The sequence below is a fragment of the Equus asinus genome, chromosome 24, assembly GCF_041296235.1.
Source record: "Equus asinus isolate D_3611 breed Donkey chromosome 24, EquAss-T2T_v2, whole genome shotgun sequence".
Lineage (NCBI taxonomy): Eukaryota > Metazoa > Chordata > Mammalia > Perissodactyla > Equidae > Equus > Equus asinus.
Window position 1 is genome coordinate 36,009,496 of NC_091813.1, and position 20,039 is coordinate 36,029,534.

The 20,039-nt window shown below is 36.2% G+C and overlaps 1 protein-coding gene across 4 annotated transcripts in view; it reads right to left on the reverse strand.

Annotated features, from left to right (window-relative positions):
* Nucleotides 1–20,039, reverse strand: part of FBXL4 (F-box and leucine rich repeat protein 4) — a 66,402-nt gene that overhangs the window by 12,493 nt on the left and 33,870 nt on the right. For all 4 annotated transcript variants that reach the window (XM_014868382.3, XM_014868385.3, XM_070496267.1 and 1 more), the window contains exons 5-6: nucleotides 19,594–19,838; nucleotides 13,703–13,916 (exon numbers count right to left, since the gene is read on the reverse strand). In XM_014868382.3, the coding sequence (XP_014723868.2) occupies nucleotides 13,703–13,916; nucleotides 19,594–19,838 (459 nt within the window). The remainder of the gene's footprint in view (nucleotides 1–13,702; nucleotides 13,917–19,593; nucleotides 19,839–20,039) is intronic.

A 20,039-nucleotide genomic window follows, 5' to 3' on the forward strand; every position in this document is an offset into this window, starting at 1 on the left:
GGTAAGAAGTCCACTGTCAGTCTAATTGTCTTCTTCTGCAAGGAATGTCTTTTCTCTCTGACAGCTCTTATCCATTTGTGTATTATATTCTACAATTTCATCACAAGTATGTCTAGATAAAGATTTACTTTCATTTATTCTGTTTAGTATCCTGAGTGAACACTTGATTTGAAGACTTGCATCGTTCTTCATGAAAGATGAAGATTCTTAACATTTCACTCTTCAATTTTTGCTTCTCTATCATGCCTTCCATTTTTTTTCTTTTGGAACTCCTACTAAATGAACACTGGAGTCTCCTAAGTACCAGTGCCTAGAGCAGTTTAAAAAATATGTCCACAAATTATTCTGTACTTCTTCCTTCCAGAGGTGGAGATTAATTCTTCTCCCTTTGAGTGTGGGCTGGACTTACTTATCTCTAACAAACAGAACAAAGCAGAATGGTATGATGGTATGTTAGGTTATTGTGATGGTTAATTTCATGTGTCTTGAGTGTCATGGCTCACTTGACTGAGCCATGCTGTGCCCGTATTTTTGTTCAACCATTATTCTGGGTGTTTATAGGAGGGTGTTTTGGGATGGGATTAATATTTAAATCAGTAGGCAGAGTAAAGCAGATTTCTCCATATTGTGGGTGGGCCTCATCCAATCAGTCAAACACCTAAAGAAAACAAAAGGCTGACTCTCCCCCAAGTAACAGAGAATTCTTCCTGCTTCAAACTGGGACATCAGCTTCTCCTGACCTCAGACTGCAACTGAAACATCAGCTCTTCCTGGATCTCAGGTCTGCCAGCCATCAAACTGGAACCACACCATTGGCTCTACTGGTTCTCAGGCCTTCGGACTTGGACTGCACCACACCATTGGCTCTCCTGGGTCCCCAGCTTGCCGACTCACCCTGTAGGACTTGGGACTTGCCAGCTTCCATTATCACATGAGCTAGCTCCTTATAATAAAGCCACACACACACACACACACACACATGTCCTCATTTCTGTTTCTCTGTAGAACTCTAATACGGTTACAAACGGGCTGTGGCTCCTCTTGGGTTCCTCTCTCCTCCAGTGCTCACTCAGGCAAAGTCAGCTGCCATGTCATGAGGACACTCAGGCAGCCAACGGAGAGGCCTATGTAGAAACACTAAAGAGGAACTCTGCCAATAGCCACGTGTGAGCTTGGAAGCTGATCCTTCAGCTGCAGTCAGGCCCTAAGACAACGGCAGCCCCAGCAACAACTTGGCCGCAACCTTATTAGAGACCCCAAGAAAAACTACCCAGCCAAACCGCTCCCAGAATCCTGACCTAAGAAACTGAGTGAGATCATGAACGCAGGATGTTTTAAGCCATTACATTTTGGGGCAATTGATACACAACAATAGATAAATAATACAGTGACTGGCACATAGTAGGCACAATATATTTATTAAAGCAATTGCTATGAGGATTGAGTTTATACATATATATACATAACAAATAAACTACTTCAGTGGTGCCTGACATTCAAAACTTCTACAAATTTAAGTACATTCCTCAGACCTCTCTTCTAATTTAGGAATTCTCTCTATATCCAATTAAGGATTTATGAACTTATTTTTTTTATTACAATGACTGTCATTTATTTCCTAGATTTATTTTACTACTTGTTCTTGCTGTTTTAGCCTATTAATGCTCCATGATTTCTTTTCTCTTTAAAAAGATGCTTTCATTTACTTCTTTGAACTCCCATGTGCCGACCTCACTCTTTTTCTTCTTCCCTGTCTATGGGTCTTGCAGACTGCCCCCATCCAGAACCGGACTTCTATTGAAAGTGCAGTGGTCGTGCTCTGCAGTGGTGCTGGGCATACTGCAGAACCAGAAGGAGGCTTGGCTCAGTCTGACCATGAGGTGCGGCCAATGCCAGGTCACTATATACCTTTTGGTATATCTGCCCAGGCCCAAATCCCTCCTTTCTCTCAGATTTCCATCCAACCCCTGGGGTGGCTTGGACAGCCATCCAACACCGTCAGTCTAGCTCTAACCAATTACTCCCATACTGGGACAATGAGATCCTCTTGATATAGTTTGACATTTATTACATGGTGAATCAGTCCTTCTAGTTAAAAATAAGAGTAGGACAAAAAATATTTGTTGTTGAGAACACCATATTAACCTCTTGGACTGTTCCTTAGAGGAGCTGTATCTATTGGTTACTGCCCCTCTTAAAGATTGCATGTAACTTTAAGGCATAGACTTAACTCACTTTTGAATTAAGATTCTCATAGTTATACATCTAGACAACATTTTGAGTAAAGGTAGATGTATGCTGGAGGAATTTCAAATTGTAAAAGAGCAACACATGGATACGACACTTAATCAGGCAAATATTTTATAATAACTATAGTCTGCCCATTAAATTGGGAATTAAAGTTCATTTAATAGTAGAGAGAATTATCATTTTTCATTCCCCTCTTAAAGAAGTAACTAACATAGAACAAAGATATGCATGCTGAACAATATCACACATCTTTGCTAAATAAGAGATGGGAGATCAAATGTTGAGACCAAGATATAAGGGGACGGAGGTGATGGCTAAAGGAAACAAGGACGACCTTGGAAGAGATGCTGTGAGGAATGTAACAAGGAGTCAGACAGAGATAAATAAAAGGGCTGACAGGTAGCACTGAGGTGAGCAAGTAGAGGTTAACAGTTTCATGACTTTCTCCAGCAGAGCTCATGATAAGCCAGAGCCTGAGGGTGTACCAAGGTTGGTAGAACAAGGTCTATAGATTGGTATGCAATCTCTCTAAATCCTTTTACCCAGTTTCCTCCTAGAATATCTTTAGGATATCCTTTCTCTATGCTGTTAATATTCAGAATTAAAGTACTGCAATTGATACTAAAACAAAGAGGAGAAACTAACTCTTCATTTCCAGATATAAAAGGGCCTGATTTTGGAGAGACCACAGGCTCAGTGGTTTAGAGGAGAAGTTGGCAAACTACTGCCCACAGGCCAAATCCAGCCCACGGCCTGTTTTTGTAAATAAAGTTTTATTGGAACAAAGGCACACCCATTCATTTATGTATTGTCTAAGGCTATTTTCACACTACACCAGCAGGGATGAGTAGCTGTGACAATGACCATATGGCCTACAAGGCCTAAAAGATTTACTATCTGGCCCTTCGCAAAAATAGTTGGCCCACCTCTGCTTAAGAGAGTAATTCTGCCATAATGAGTACTTGCAGCACTTCTGCACATCTAGAACACACAAATAGGTGCATTAAAGCTACATGATTAAGTGTACTATGAAAAAGGTATTCAGAAATAAAAAGTGAAAAATTTTAGGAACTTCTTATTAAGACCTAAGGTATCTTTTAGATCTCCAAGTCCACACAGATTCTGCTGGTTTGTTTTGTGAAACTGAATAGAAGCACAAGAATAATTCTATAAAATTAAAATACAAGTTTAATAGTTAGAAGCTTTAATAATGGAAGGCAGCAGATTCATTTCAAATGAGTCTGTAATTTTTAAACAAAGGCCAACCTTATTTAAATCTCTGTGGAAAGGAATTCACTAAGAAGTGACTGGATCCATGTTAATTTCTTCTATAGAATTATCAAAACATGCCCTAGGTGAATGCTGGCATCTAGTAGCAGAATATATGATCATAAAGAAAGAATCCTTTTGTATTCCACCTAAAATCTACCTACTAACCCTGTTAAGCAGCTTCAGAATCTAACGGATAACTATAAGTTATAGAGAATTATTATTAATGCCTCTACTTGTCACAAGGAAATCTATTGAGGTGGAAAAAAAAGGTAGAAATTCAAATTTTCATTAACAGCTTTTTAAGAGATACTACCCATAAACATCAGAACCTCCCATCCTCCAGACGTCTAAAGTGCTAAGCAAAAATACTTAATAAAATGATAACTGAGGTTTATTATACTCACATATAAGTTTTAGACAGTCCAGATTTACAGCTTAGTAAGAGTTATATTTATGCATACATTATGTATATTTCAATAACATAGTGAGACCTTGTATAATCAATGTACGCAGTATTCTGTTCACTATTTAACATTAATACAGGTTTATAGTTGTTATAACTAGTTTATGACTTTTTTTGCTCAGTTAAAAATTAATTATTGCTTATCTTTAATAAAGAATGCTTCCTTTAATTATAACACTTAATATAGCAAGGTAGGATTCTAAATCAGCATTCTCCACGCTGAAACATGGTTCCTAGAAAGCATATTAAAGGAACATATAATGAGTTTATATACTACAGACATACGTTAGCTAAAATATAGACTAGTGACATCACCTAAGAACAAACAAATGTACTTTCACTGATCATGATATATTTTAAACACATCAGAGCAATATCTACAAGTAATGAGACCTGATTTTATAAAAGCATATTTGCTAAATGAAAATTCATAAATTTGCATAACAAATACCACCAAAGAAATCCTAAGAACACAATCGCTCAATTATTAGAATTTAAAATACATATATATGTATAGATTTCTCTTTCTGTAATTTTTTTTTTGGTCCCAGTGTTCCAATCTCAATAAATTTGAGGAGGGGAATATAGAATAAAAGTTGAAGCATTTTGAGAACTATTTAAAGTGCTTGAAACTAACTCTATGTAGAAATAAATAATCATCATTCCAAAATGCTTAAATTCAATTACTTTACAGAGATTTGCTCTGAACCATCTACTACAAATTCTTCTCTTTTATACAGTTTAAATATACAATATGGTATAGGTTATGTGCTGATACATAATCATAACTTGAAAATAATATTCTTTTATAGGTTAAACTTTAAGATCAACATTGTGGTGGAAAAGTTAAACTTCTGATTGATCCCTAAAAAGAAAAGGTTAAAGATCATAAATGAACATAAATTAATATAAAGCTCTTACACACGGCTTTAAGGAAAAAAATGAAAGTTCTCTAAACCTAACTGTAAATGGCTAAAGTTACTCAAGATCACAGACTTAGAAATTTGGCTATATACTACAAGTTTCAGTATAAGGTTCAAATAATTTGTTACATTACAAAAGTCCATGTGTATGATAGAATAAAATCTGAGACTAAATCACACACATTCACCTCCCCCTGTAGTCTCATTTCAGAACCCTTTTTACCACGGTAGTGGGTCTCTCCTATAATAATACAGTTGAATACATCTTTGCTCACAAATGACTAAACTGATCGATTTCCATATCAACCCATAATGGATGATGGCAGAGATCTGCAGTCAAAAAGTCATGGCAGTTTGCACACCAGCTAGATTTTACAGTAACCTTATTGACTATCTAAAGGAAGAACTTTTGCTCAGAGGAGTCAGGGGTGAACTGTCAACATGTAAGAGGAGTCTGAGGCATATGTTGGTTGGCACTGTTCATCTAAAGGATGCCCAGCTAAGAGAGTGCACTGGTCCAAAGGTTTCATCTATCTTCTTCCAAAAGCATCTCTTTCCTTCCTGTTAAGATGAAGGTGTCAATCTGTTCTGTGCTGATGCCTTTAAGCATTTAAGGCACATAACTAATTCTCAGTGTTGTCATTCTAAACTCACTAAAGAAGTCTTATAACTAATTTGGTTTCCCTCGTGACATGCTAACAGTACGAGACTGTGTTCATCAGCTCTCTCTAATGAATGGTGTCCTTCCCAGGTAGATGTCTCATACCTGGTTTACTGGTCACAGTCATGAATGTGGATAACGAGTCCGAACTCCAAGAGATGATCACCCTCCCTACCACCACCTCACTGCACTGCCAAGTCAGGCTTCTTGACCCTGACTGAACCGCACACTCAGGTCACACACACACACAACTCAACCAAAAGCCTCATATTCCCACCAGAACTTCTATAAAGCCAATCAGGATAGAGAGAAGTACAGATATATTCTTGCCTGGAGACATATCAAAGACTTTTTAAAAGTTTGTTACTTTTAGTATCTGATAGTCAATAAGTTAAATATATTAAAAGTTATTAAAAATCTTAACTCGACTCTATTTAAGAATAATTATTAATATCCTTTTGTTTTATATGTTATCTAGCTAAATTAATCTGTCTGAAATTGACTGTATTTTAGGTGACAGCTAATGACAGCCTGCATTAGTCAACTTAGATGATCAAAGCAGTTTCTTCCTATTTCAATTTCTCCTCTTGGTCTTAGTTAGTTATCAGCACTGGCTCTGTTAGGTGAGAGGCCATCCCTTTCATTTGAGTTTGTTAGCTGTACGGCCTCTATTAAAGGAAAGGCCATGCCTGCTTCTTCTTACCAACATGAATAATGTGTTCTTTAAATCAAATAAGAATGCAGGGACCGGCCTCGTGGCCGAGTGGTTAGTTCGTGCGCTCTGCTTCGGCAGCCCAGGGTTTCACCGGTTTGGATCCTGGATGTGGACCTAGCACTGCTCATCAGGCCATGCTGAGGCAAGGTCCCACATGGCACAACCAGAGGGACCTACAACTAGAATATACAACTATGTACTGGGGGGCTTTGGGGTGAAGAAGAAGCAGCAGAAAAAAAGAAGACTGGCAATAGATGATAGAGCTCGGGTGCCAATCTTTAAAAAGAAAAAAGAATGCACTAAGAAGACTACCATTATCTATGTATCGGGAAGGAAATTCATGGTACTAAATCAAATCATACTGTTTTCAAAAGACAGTTTATATATCTTTTGTAGGAAAGCCCAGGTGCCTTCATCAACAGACAGGATGAAATGAATTTTTACTTATATATCTTCTGCTGAATTACTCTGCCAAATAAACTGGCACCAGAGGAAAAAAAATATGAAGCGAGTTGATATCCAGCAGAAGTAAAGATCAACTACTTTTGTTGTCTGCCAGTTCATGAGGACGAAGGCAGCGGGGTCCTTGAAACTGTCCTCCAGACCTAGCAGGCCAAGTAAACCGTTGCTGAACCATACTTATGGATTACTGTCATATACTAGTCCCCCACAATACCTATAATCAGTTTTCTCACTTCTTCAGATTCTTTCAATTTACGCTCTATCATTCTTGAAGTGAGGCAATCAAAACTGGATGCAGGTGTTCCATTTATAACTCCAACTTTTAAAAAACACTCTTGGTTTCTTGTCTGCTGCTAAGCAACAGAATGACATTCTTACTGAGCAACCTTTCATGTCCCATCTCAACCCCGAATCCAGATTTTTTTTTGCAAACAAAGAATAGGTTAACAGGCTCAAACTTCTAACACTAGTCTAGATTGTCTTAGTATATACACAGGACTTCTCTTAAAGACACGTTTTATGCAATACGCTAAAAAGTTATTCTTATGCCATTCTTACAAGTTGTATTAGTTTACTAGGGCTGCCATAACAAAGAACCACAGATGAGGTGGCTTAAACAATAGAAATTGATTTTTTCACAATTCTGGAGACTAGAAGCCTGAGATTAAGGCGTCAGCAGGGTTAGTTTCTTCTAAGGCCTCTCCTCTTGGCTTGAAACTAGCTATCTTCTTCAGTTATCTTCATATGGTCTTCCCTCTGTGTGTGTCTGTGTCCTAGCTTCATCTTCTTAAAAGGACACCAGTCATATTGCATTAGGGCCCAGGCTAATCACCTCATTTAACCTTAATTAGCCCTTTAAAGAGCCTGTCTCCAAATACAGTCACATGGTGAGGTACTTGGGGTGAGGACTTCAACACATGAATTTTGGGGAGACACAATTCAGCCCATTACACAAGTATTGAAGAGTAGGCTACAGATATATGGCCTTTTAGGGATAAAGGAGAATTATATCTTCTACTTATTTTCAAATGGTTCAGAAAAAAAATCATGCATATAGTAGGGGAATTTACTTTTTATGCAACTTTTCTGTAAGTCTGAAACTATTTCAATATAAAAGGTTTTTCCTTCTAAGTATTTAAAAATCTATTCAATGAGTTAAATTTTCACAGCCCTCCTCATGAAAATACATCATCATATGGTTAAAGAAGTGCCTGCAATCAATGTTTATGATACATAATAAGAATCTTGTGAATGGAGAAAAAGGGACCAAAGGGACTGAGACAAAGTCCTTCTAATCATCATATATCTTACTCTACTATAATGACTTCCTTGTCACGCTGGTAAAAGAAACTAAGTACAATACAACTAAAGTTTCTTTCCCGTCTGTTCCAAGTTGCCATCTTTTGCCTAAAGTGTTGTCTATGTAACCCTAAAAGATCCGCCAAATTCAGTAAAAAGGAAATTACCCTATTTACCAACCCATTCCATTAATTACTCTGGGATCACACAGTAAATAGGGCCTAAATCTCAGCTTGAAGGTCATCTCCTCTCAAAAGCTTTCCCAGTACAGACCATTCTCCAACCAAGCACAGATGTGTGGCACTGCCGGCAAGCCTTTGGACTTGACTGTATACCAGTCCACTCTCTCTCTTCAACGTAACAGTACCTCGTTCTTTACCAGGCACATGTTTACTGCTCTGCAACTATTGAACTTCAACAACTGTATACTACTAATGCTGCAAATAGCTTATTTAGTGATTTTTTGGGGGTTGGTGTTATGACACTTGTTCTTTCTCTGATAAAGCGATTTTTTCATTGCAATCCTAAACACATGTAAAGAAAGAAAAAGATCTCATGAGATAAACTAACAAAAGAAATTAAACTATATTTCACTATCTTTTCGGGCTAAAAATTCTGAATACAGTTCAAATATTTTCTTACAAGTTTTTCAAGTTGCCAATCCACTCATTCATCTGCTTAATGTTCAGTACAAAGACAAACTCATCTCATGCTTACTAACTTACCTAATAATGAAAAAATGAATTGATAAGAGATAGCTATCAGTCATTATTTCAACACGAATTTACTGAATATCTACTATATATATTCACTACGGTGAATACCAGACATTAGTCTATGTACTAGATGTAAAGAAGTAAAGAAACATGGTCCCTCTCATTATGGAGTTTACAAGTTAGGAATGAACGTTCCTTTTACCAGAAACAAATCATAACGGTGAAAGAGACAATTCAGTCTAAGTCTCTCTTAGCATATGATGGAAAAGGTACTCCTATTTAGGCAGATTTATAGGAATACTTCACGAATGTGGGAACAACTGTGTAGGACCACGATGAGTAAATCTATACTATCATTTTCACATTTACACATGCCCATCTAATTTATAAAGTGTGAGCATTGTTTTTACATGTATGACCTAACTGGGTCTTCTCAATAGCCTAAGTGATAGGGTTTTTTTTTTTTTAACAGATAGATAAACTTTTAGCTTAGTATAAGTTACTTACCCAAGCACATAAATCTTTCAAGTTGGGAAAGCCAAGATAAGGACTGAGTTTTATGACTAGGGTCCATGACACAGACTAAATAACAAATATCTTCCCAGTTTTCAACCATCAAATAATGTATCAATCAGATACCCGAACCTCACTGCTAAGCAGTTTTGATCTTAGCTAAAGTCTCAACAAGATCCTACTACTGCTTTCTCTCACTGTAGGATGTTAGCAATAGTATTTCCAAAGCAGTGGAGCTGGAGAGAAAAATCTTCACGAGCTAGGCCAGACCATAAAAGGCTGGGCTTGAAAATTACTGGCAATTTTTGAGTGACACCTGGGACTTGTTTTAAGGTTGCTCTCATTTTAGTTTACTACCAAAACAGCAATCAAGCAGTACAAAGGATGTGCACTAGGATACCACCCCGGTTCCTGACAAGGCTACACTTGAGGCTCGGTGGTCAACGTAGCAGCCTTGTTGGTAACATCTGTCAGGCAGAGAGAAGCCCAGCGCCTGAGGCCCACTGCCTGTTTCACCACTGGCTCAGGGAGGGGCCACATCAGCATGCCAGGATCCACCCTCTGGCATATAAAGCAATTCTGATCCTCCCATAGTTTCATTCTCCTGGGTTCTCATTTTTATTGAGTTATCAGGCCTGCAATAACCTGGCTATGCCTAACCACTTAAGAACACATTCATATCTTCTTTTTCTTCTCATATATTTCCTTAGAGCAAACAGAGACACTTGAAGTCAAATGCTATTCCTTTGTTTCAAAACAGTTTATAACATCTGAATGTACGGCCAGTGATTACGTGGAAGGTTTAGAGAGAAGCCAGTCCTCTAAATCTTGTCTTCTCCTTCCCCGTGTGCTCTCCTCCACCATCATCATCGAGTGCAGGACCGAAAGGGTGGGTGTACGGAAGGGAGAAGGGGGTGACATGAGGCTTTGCTTAAGTGACAAGGGAGATGTGTACAGATTGTATGAAGACCAGGGCTGTGGCATCTGCTTGTTTCAAAAGAGACCAGCTGATGGTGTTGCCTTCTCCCTTTATTCTCCTGAGTTACTTAGTGCCCACGTGGGAGTCTGATATAGATCTCACAAATGAGAAGATGATAGAAGGGAATAAAGTACAGGCAGAGAGCAGTGAATACAGAGTTTGGAAGCAGAAAAAGTGAACAATGCCTGGGGAAGTTTATTGTAATTTAAAATTTTGCCATTTATATCACTAAAATGATATTATTTTTAATTTTATTATAAGTCAACTGTAGACCAATGAAAATCAATTTTATAAATTTTTCTACATACTCAATGTCAGAAAAATTGTATAGGATAAATTTATAAATGATTTTTACAGTATTTTAGCAAAGGGACTACTAAAAACAAACTTCAATAGGTGGTAACAGAGGATACAACCCAAATTTTAACGCATTCACACAATGATTTTATATCTATATTTAAGCAACTGAGGGAATCTGGAGCTGATGCTATCTAGACCTAGATACACATATATAGATCTCCACTCTTGAGATATGAAATCTTCTCAATCCTTATAAATCATATTTTTAAAAAATATAATCATATTTCATAAGTTTCTTGAAGTAAATTGAAGAAAATTATGGACTATTTAATGATTCTCTGACAATTAGATCATGTAAATATACGGGATATATTTTTACAAATCATCACAGATTATATTAATTAGCAAGCTACTAAGAAGGTTTCTTAGTTTTTACCCTATTTTTTTCCCAAAGGTTTATTTAATAATTAACTCTGCTACATTTCCTCTTAAAGTTAAATTTAATCAGAAAATTGCTAAATGAGGCATTATCTTGCTCAGAGAATCTTAGACTTTATACTACAGACCAATAAAATAGTAACTATGCTAGTAAAAAGCAGGTATGGCATAATTTCGAAGGGACAGGCCTAGCCAAGATAAGATAGCTGACAATTTTATACCCACACAAATGGTGAGTCATTTCACCACAGACCAATGAAAACACGGGTTAACACTCCCTTCTAACTGGCATTCAAGGACGGTTGTCCTCTCGTTTTACAAATAAAGAACCAGGGAATTTGACGGACTATGTGACTTAACCTAGATCACTAAGCTGTCACTGGTAGGGCCAGAACTAGAATCAAAGTCTTCTTTCCATGATACCAGGTCGCCAGTTAAACTCTAGCTAAACATTTTGCCCAAAATCAGGAATACTGCATTAAATAGAAGATCTCATACGCATACACTATCAGGCTTCCATAGATTAGGAAAAAAGCTATGTCTAGAAAAAGGTATCTATTCTTTACCAATTTTACCAATTGGTAAAAAAGGCTATTTTATTTACCAACAAAAAAGGCTATACATTCAGATGGCTTTACAGGTAAACTCTATCTAACAGATAATTCCCATTTATTCAAGTTATTCCAGATCAAAGAAAAAGGTGGAAGTTTCCCAAATCATTTTACTAAGCTTTCATAACCCCAGCCCCAAACTTGATAAAATAGCATGAAAAACCACAGCTCAATTTCCCTTAAAAAGCAGATGTAAAAAGTATTTATGTGTTAACCCTTAAAGAATATTTACTATGAACCATGCACTATTGTGTATATTAAATCATTTAATCCTCACAACAACTCTTTGAGATGCATACTATCATTATCTGCACTTTATAGAAGGGAAAGCTGAAGCACAGAGGGTCAAGAAATATCCTCAAGGTAACACAGTTACTAAGTGATAAAGCTAGAATTCAAATCCAGGCAGTTTGGCTCCAAAATATTAGGAAATTAACCTAGCTACGTATTAAATTTAAAACACATAAGGATTACCCCAGGAACATAAGGACTGTTCAACATAAATTCATATATTAATAAATAAATAGAAGAAAAAAGATGAGTGAGTTAATGGGGGCTTAAAAACTTACAATATACATTTTTGATAAAATAATCAAACAAGAATGATAAAGACTAACTATCAGAAAGCAACATCAAACAACACATAAGATTAGCAAGCCATATGAGGAGTTGTCTATTTAGCTCACTACTTAAGTCCTACTGCTTAGAACAGTGCCTGGCACATATAGGTACTCAAATATTTGTTGTATAAATATTAAAAAAATGAAACATTAAAGACATTCCCACTATATTAGAAATAAGATTGATATACCTGTTGTGACTCTATTATTCCACATTATTTAGGAAGTTCTATCTAATGTAGCAACACTTCAAATACAGCTGTCCCTCGATATACATTTGGGATTGGTTCCAGGACCCCCACAGATACCAAAATCCATGGATACTCGAGTCTCTTATATAAAATGGCATAGTTTTTGCATATAACCTACACACATACCCCCGTATACTTTACATCATCTTTAGATTACTTATAATACCTAATACAACATAGATGCTATGTAATACTGTACGTTATATTGTATTCTTTAGGAAATAATGACAAGAAAAAAACTCTGTACATGTTAGGACAGACACAACCATCACAGGTCTTTTGATCTATGTTAGGTTGATTCCACAGATGCGAATTCAACCACCGGATACAGAGAGCCAACTGTATTGTAAAAGGAAGAAAAGTATATTAATTTCCAAATTATATAATTGCATCATCAGAAAATCCAAAAGATAAAAGTAAAAAATTATTAGAAGAATTATAAGCATTCAGTAAGGTGAGCGGATACAAGATAAATATACGAAAACCAAATTTTTATTTACACTAACAATAACCAATTAAAATTAAATAGAAGAGAAAATAGTATCTGAGACTACAAAATGCAAGGGATAAATTTAACCAGAAAGACATAAAACCTAAGTGAAGAAAACTATAACATGCTCTTGGACATAAAACAAGACCTAAATGAACAGACAGGAAGCCTTATTAAAGAGTAAAAGGGAATATAATGAATGTGCTTCTAATAAAATCCTTGCTGAAAAAGATACCTGGAAGAATAATATACAAGGATTTAAAAAAAAAAATCCCAAAACATTTAAAAAGAATAGAGAGAGGAGACTTTCCCTACCACATAATACAACATACTACAAAACTACCATGATGATATTATTACTACTACTGTTATTAGCAGCTCATATTTGTTGACAGTTTACTACGTTCTAGCACCCTCTAAACTACTTTACATGTAATTTAATTCTCATGATGACCCTAGGAGAGCTGTATTTTTACTATCTCCATTCTAGAGGTGAGGAAACTGAAATATTGAGAGGTTGAACACCTTGACCAAGGTAACATTCAAGCCAGACAAGGATTCACTATAATGGAAAAGCCATTGGTTTATCATTTAGGAAAAGTAATTTGGTTATATTATTCATTCACTTAATAAATATTTATTGAATGGTCAATTTTTACCAAGTACTATTCTAGATGCTGGACACATGGCAATGAAAAAGATAGACAAGGATCCTACCTTCATGAAACTTATATCTTACCTCTACTTTTGTTCGATAGAGAACAAGTCGTTTAAGGCCACATAATTTGGCAATGTGGTTGAAAGCTTGAGGTGGCAGTTTATCACAGGAAGAGAGATTTAAGTCTTGTAGATTTGGACACATCTCAGAAATAATCTCCAAGCACGTTTCATTAAGAAAGTGGCTGCAAGATAATTCAAGGCGCACTAATTCAGATCCACAAACCTTTAGAAACCTGTAAAGACAATGTTCCATGTGAATTTCGTAAAACTAAAAGATTTTTGCAAGTACTTTGAATTATATCAACTCTAAGCAGACACTTTCAGAAGAATAGGTTCCTATTAAGGAAAACATAAAATTGTTTCACTTAAATTTTCATTTACTGCATACTGAAATGGTTAGGCTAAAATAATCAACCCAAGAAGATAAAATGGATTCACATCACATAAAAAGTCAGCTCATGCTATGTGGAAAATTAAGGAAGCAGAGGGTGTATTTCTCCTTCTTACCTGTAATTCACACCCGAGTTGGCAGAGCCAAAAAACAAAATATGACCAAACTCTAAACTCTTGGAAGCTATTTCCCCCTAAACAGTACCCATTCAGTACTGGATAATTTATTTTGAATGTGGCACACAAAGTGAGAGCTTTAATTAAATGACCTTAAAACAAACCAGAGTAGCCTTCTCTCAACTCAGAAAATTTCTGGGTTGGTTTTACTGTACTATTATGATACGTTCCTTGTAACTGTTACTATTTAGCAGCTAGACTGATGTTGAAATTATTACAAGACACACAATTGCAGCTTCACATAAAATACACAGAAATAATTACACTTAGAGAACACAAAATTCCCTATCAGAGTAGGAATAACAATATTTATCGTAGTTACATTACAGACGGGGGGAAACAGTCCTGTCCACCACCATCATCTGAAAATAATCTAAAAGTACATGCAAGTCTAGGAGTATTTGCATGCATGAAACTTTATCAACTGAGTAACTTGAACCCTTAAACAGGTGCACCAATCATCCCTGTCCAGATCTCTTGACATTTTCTTGCTTCAGTGTCACATCAGTAACATGCTGTTTATTTATGCCACATCTTTTCCTAAATGATTTAATTAGCTTACAGACACACATACAAAAGAAAACTGACTAAATCAAACACTTATGTAAATAAAGGAAGTGCCCAGTTCCACTACTTCTTAGCATGGGACCTTAGAAAAGGTGTCTAGCCGAGTCTCAGCATTTCCTCAGCTAGAAAAGGCTGACTGGAATTATATAACAGCGCTCACCACGCTGCATCACAATCAACATGCAACATCAAACAATATGTGAAAGCAGTCTGTAAAGGCCAGAGAGCACCCAGAAACAGTAAACTAAAAGTTAAATCTTGGCCAACTCACATTCAGACAACAGCAAAAAAAAAACTCAGTTGCTACAAATTTATTTTAAATATTGCAAATAACTCAGTAGCCTACATGTCTTATATACACCTGAATACCCATTATTCTTAATCCATTGCAATACGTGTTCTCTTCTCCCTAAATTCGCCCTTTGCTTTTAAACGTCAAACTCAATGGCCTTTCTTTTCAGTCTTTATAGGACTGATTGTAGCATTTCACACAACTGCCCACTCCTTCTTGAAAATTCTGACACCCCTCAAGCTACTCCCTCTCCTGGATTTCCCCCAACCCCTCTTACCACTGTTACCTTAGCTAAATTGCAGTTTGCATCAAGCAGGTTCATTTGTTCATTCAACAAATATTTACTGAGCTCCTGCTATGACCCGGGCATTACTCCAGACACTGGGGAGTTCACAGTGGACAAAATAAAGTCCCTGCTCTCATGGAGCTCACCGACTTTTTGATCAGAGAGGCAGACTATAAACAAACAAATGAGTAAAATAAACAGTAAGTTACAGAGTGAAAAGTGTCAAGGAGGAGATTAAAGCAGGGAAGGACAACAGGAAGTTAACACTTGGTTAATATCACCATACTCTCTCTTCCTAAACCTACAAGGTCTACACTGCCTACTTCTTCATAACATCTCCGTTCCAAGAATGCAGAGGTAGCAGCAGACTCAAAAACTTAGCCACACAAACACTTGTCTCTTTCCTTAATGCTCCTCATGTAAGTTTCATTTTACTGCATGATTATATGTATGTTTTTGGCTTGGTCATCTATTTATTCACCTCAGTTCTATACTGGTCACCTGAAAGGAGGACTACAGCTTCCTTATTTCCTACAGCCTATTCATTCCATGTGATGGAGTCTCATAAAGTGTTTCTTGATATTGAGGGTATTATGAGAAGACCTAAGTTCAGATAAACAATCCCAAACTAGGTCTCCTGCTATGAGAAAAGAAGTCTCTAGAGAGAGAAATAAATTGCTTATCCTTATGAGGTGAATTAATTTTTCCAGAATAATATAAGTACATAAGAAGTAATTTACTAAATGGTAACTTGTATCCCAAAATAATTAACGTCATGTGAATGAACGATTTAATCTGAGTTTACTCATCACAAAATAAAAGGCACTAATCCTCACAACCTGTCTGATGTCTAAAGGAAAGGAGAGAATGAGATATAAATATCCCTGGCTTCTGGTTCCTAATCTTATGTTTTCTTAGCTGACCCTCACTGAGTTTTATAAAACAGCATATTTAAGATAATTTTTAATCCAAATAACCTTAGAACATTATTTAATATATCTGATCCAAAATAAAGTCATTAAAAACAAAACTTCCTGCTCAACTGTGTATGGTATTATCCAGCAATGGGAGAAGGAAGAGGAAAGGAAATCTTAAAATAGTCTCCATTCTCTAGGAATTGACAATCTAAAAGAGACACTGTGTAAAGCATAGGTAGGCAATGGAATAAACAAATATATGAATAGGCAACAAGCTCTTTATCTCATAAAACTGTAGCTCTGTGTTAAAACATCCAATAAAGTTCTTGAATCTAGAATGCATCCAAGAATGTTTTCTGAAGGAAACAAGTAGAGGGGTTAGGGGTAAAGATCTCTACATAACTGAGGCAGAGATCAAGGTGATATGATTAAGCCTCAAAGCACAAACAGGCAGGGAGGAAAAGGAACAGCCAAGACTTTAGAGAACTGCATTATCAAAGAAAAGTGGAATTATAAGAGATGTGATTTTAATGAGTAATGATATGCATGAGCAGTACTTGAAGCTGCAAATCACAAATCTGTAGACAGAATAGGATTTTAATAACTGATTAAAAGTTTTAAGTTCTCGTTATTCCAATTTAACCTATTTCCCTGCTATGTTGAAAAATACAAATTCCTAAAAAGTTCTTTAAAATCCAGTTAAATAGTTCCAACTTGTGAGCATAAGGTTTTTAGGCAACAAAAATAAACTATATCAAACTCTACCGGGGCCGGCCTGGTTTTCCCAAGATTATCTCAAAAAGCAGCTCATCATCATTGGTCTCCAGTTTAAAAATGTACCCTTTTCCTTTAAAGCATTATAAATAAATCTTCTTCACAGTAATGAGCATAAATAGACCATACTTATTCATAGATTATTCATTAATAATCAAGTCATGAATATTTATTGTTTATTCTGGGAATGCTGCCTACAAGCCATCATGACTATGGATTCAGCAGTCAAGTCAAGGGGGCCAACAGCAACCAGCAGGCAAAACTCCAACATCTGCCACCCCAAAAAAGAGTCTCTCTCCTTGCTTTTTAAGCTTTCCTTTTCTTAATGGGAACAATCTCTATGCTTAAGGAATGCCATCAAGATTTATGGTTTTAGTGGCTGAAATACTACAGTAAAATATGGAAACAAATTTATGTATATACTTTTGTGATTATTTACACAGTCCCACAGCAACTAACATGGCTGAATTGAAAATGGAAGAGAAACTGCTGGCAAGAAAGCAGACTGAAGATTTAACCTTGCAAAAGAAGATCTTTTTTATCCATTATGAGTCTAAAATTTAAACACAGCATTGCTAAGTTTTCTTCTCACTACTTTTGTTTCTGCTCATGCACCAGAATGAGCTACATAAAGAGAGTTAAAAAAAATTGATTTTTTTATTACCTTTACATTTTATTCATTATATTATGGCTATATGCAACATTTCACCAAAGAAGCTGGACTTCAGCCATTCACTACCAATGTTTTCTTTAATGTCTATACTCTACAGTTGCCACCCTATTTTATTTATAAAAATATAAGGACATATTGATATGTTTATATCTTTATCTTTTCTGTAGCCTGAAGGCAGGAACTATATTAGCCATCTCCTTACATGGTCAACACCACTCACTAGAATGCCTTACACACAAAAGCTGAAAACAAACACTTGAGTAATTAAAGTACCTGAAAAGGTCCTTATAAGGTAAAATAATGCTTACTGAAACCAATTGTTCTATGTGCTCGCAAAGTCAGTTAGTCTTGGTTTATGATCCACAGAGCATGCTCTAACCACCCACAGTTCAGCTTAGCTTCAGTTCTTCTTGGTCCTATTAGCGGACAGGAAAATTTCCAAATGAAGTCTGTGTGTCTGGGACAAGAGGCAGTAGAAAGGACTAAGCTGTGTTTCGCTGGATAGCTGTTAAATGTCCAGCAATTTTTATTCTATAAAAATTCACTGAAATCACACTGCCAAAAGAAATGCCTTATCTTTTCTACTATAGATATCCCCTCTTAAGCAAATTTACATAATGACAAAGAATGTTGCATCCATAGCATGTTATAAAGTCTTTAGGCTCTCTGACCCACAACACCATTCTCTTTTATCTAAGATCCCCTTCCCCGATTCTATTTCTGGCAGAAAAGAAGGAAACTCAGTGCATCCATGGTTTCAACATATGCTATAAGCCATTACCGCCTGTGTTTATTTTTTACTTTGATGCATGAACTATCAATATCAGCATTTTGAAGACATTATTACTATTTAAACATTATTATTTCATCCAAATCTAATGGTATCAAATATGTATTTCTGGAACTGAGACTTTATTTTTGATAATCTGAGTCAAGGGGAAACAAGGCTCAATACACAAATTTCTAATTCATAAACCACTGTTCAAGAATGCACCCACTGGGGATGTGCGTAGGGAGAGCTGTAGTTCATTTCTAACTTCTAAAAACAGAATAGAAGATTATTCATTAATCAAAAATAGGTGATTTCCCCAAAGTTTCTACTCTTCATTATTTAACAACGAAATGATGGGATTATACTGTAACATACAATGAAAATAAGCATCATCAAGGTTAAGAGAAAAACACCTGTTTGTATCATAAGACCAACTACTATGACATTACTAATGAAATCGCACTTGTGCAAGCTTTCAAATGTTTAACAGGTGACATTTAATAGTAAGGAAACTAAATGCTTAAATAGAAAGGAGCAGAAACACCTGGGCAGGTCTGCAAGTATGGTCGCCTGTTTAGCATGCAATTGCATTTTCAACATAATTAGTTTAAATGAGCTTCTAAATTTGGGTGATGTACTGCACATGTAATTAAGATTTAATTAAAAATGTTCTATAATAAATTGTTTTCCATTTCTGACAAATCACATTAGAGAGGTAGATTTTGATTTGGAAATAGTTTTTAAAATGTGTTAATCATCTTTGCTGAAAATATGAGAAAGGAAAAAAAAAGGAGCTCTGTTGAAAGTTACTTGGGATTTTAAAAATATGAGGTAAAGGGCATAGTTTCCCTTCCTATTACCGTGAATTTTAGCTCAAGAGGATGGTGAAACTCACTCACTTTCACAAGCAGAAGCATTCTTGAACATAACAATACACAAAATGTCTTTCTTGTTCATTTCTGTAAAGTACATGGTCTATAATTCCAAACTTTTATTATGGAAACTACGACACAGTAAGTACACCCTGCTGGTGAAATAACTTCTGCAAGGCTTGGTACTAACCTGCTAAATCCTGCAACCGAAATGAAGCCTCTATTGCCAGTCCAAGATAAATTAAGCCACTGGACGAGAGTGCAGCGAGCCTGCAGAAATTCCAGGGAGGCGTCATTGAGTTTTGCCCAGTAGGGCTGCAGATTGAGGTGGAGGTACTGCAGTGGGTCACAGCAATGCTGGTTCAGGAGTTTGCAAGTCTGTGCTAATCTACACAGGTCTGGGAGAGTAAGGTGATTCAGAATCAGCTGAATGAGCTACACAGAACAGAGAAAGCAAGATCATCAAGACTGAAAAACACTATCACTTTAGTAAGCATATAATATGGTCTAACATAGAACAATAGTATCATATATTTTATAACAATGTTTTCACATCCTAAATAAGTCAACATTCAACAGAATTATTCAGATCAGAAGAAACCACACATACATAGGACCACATTACATTTCAAAACT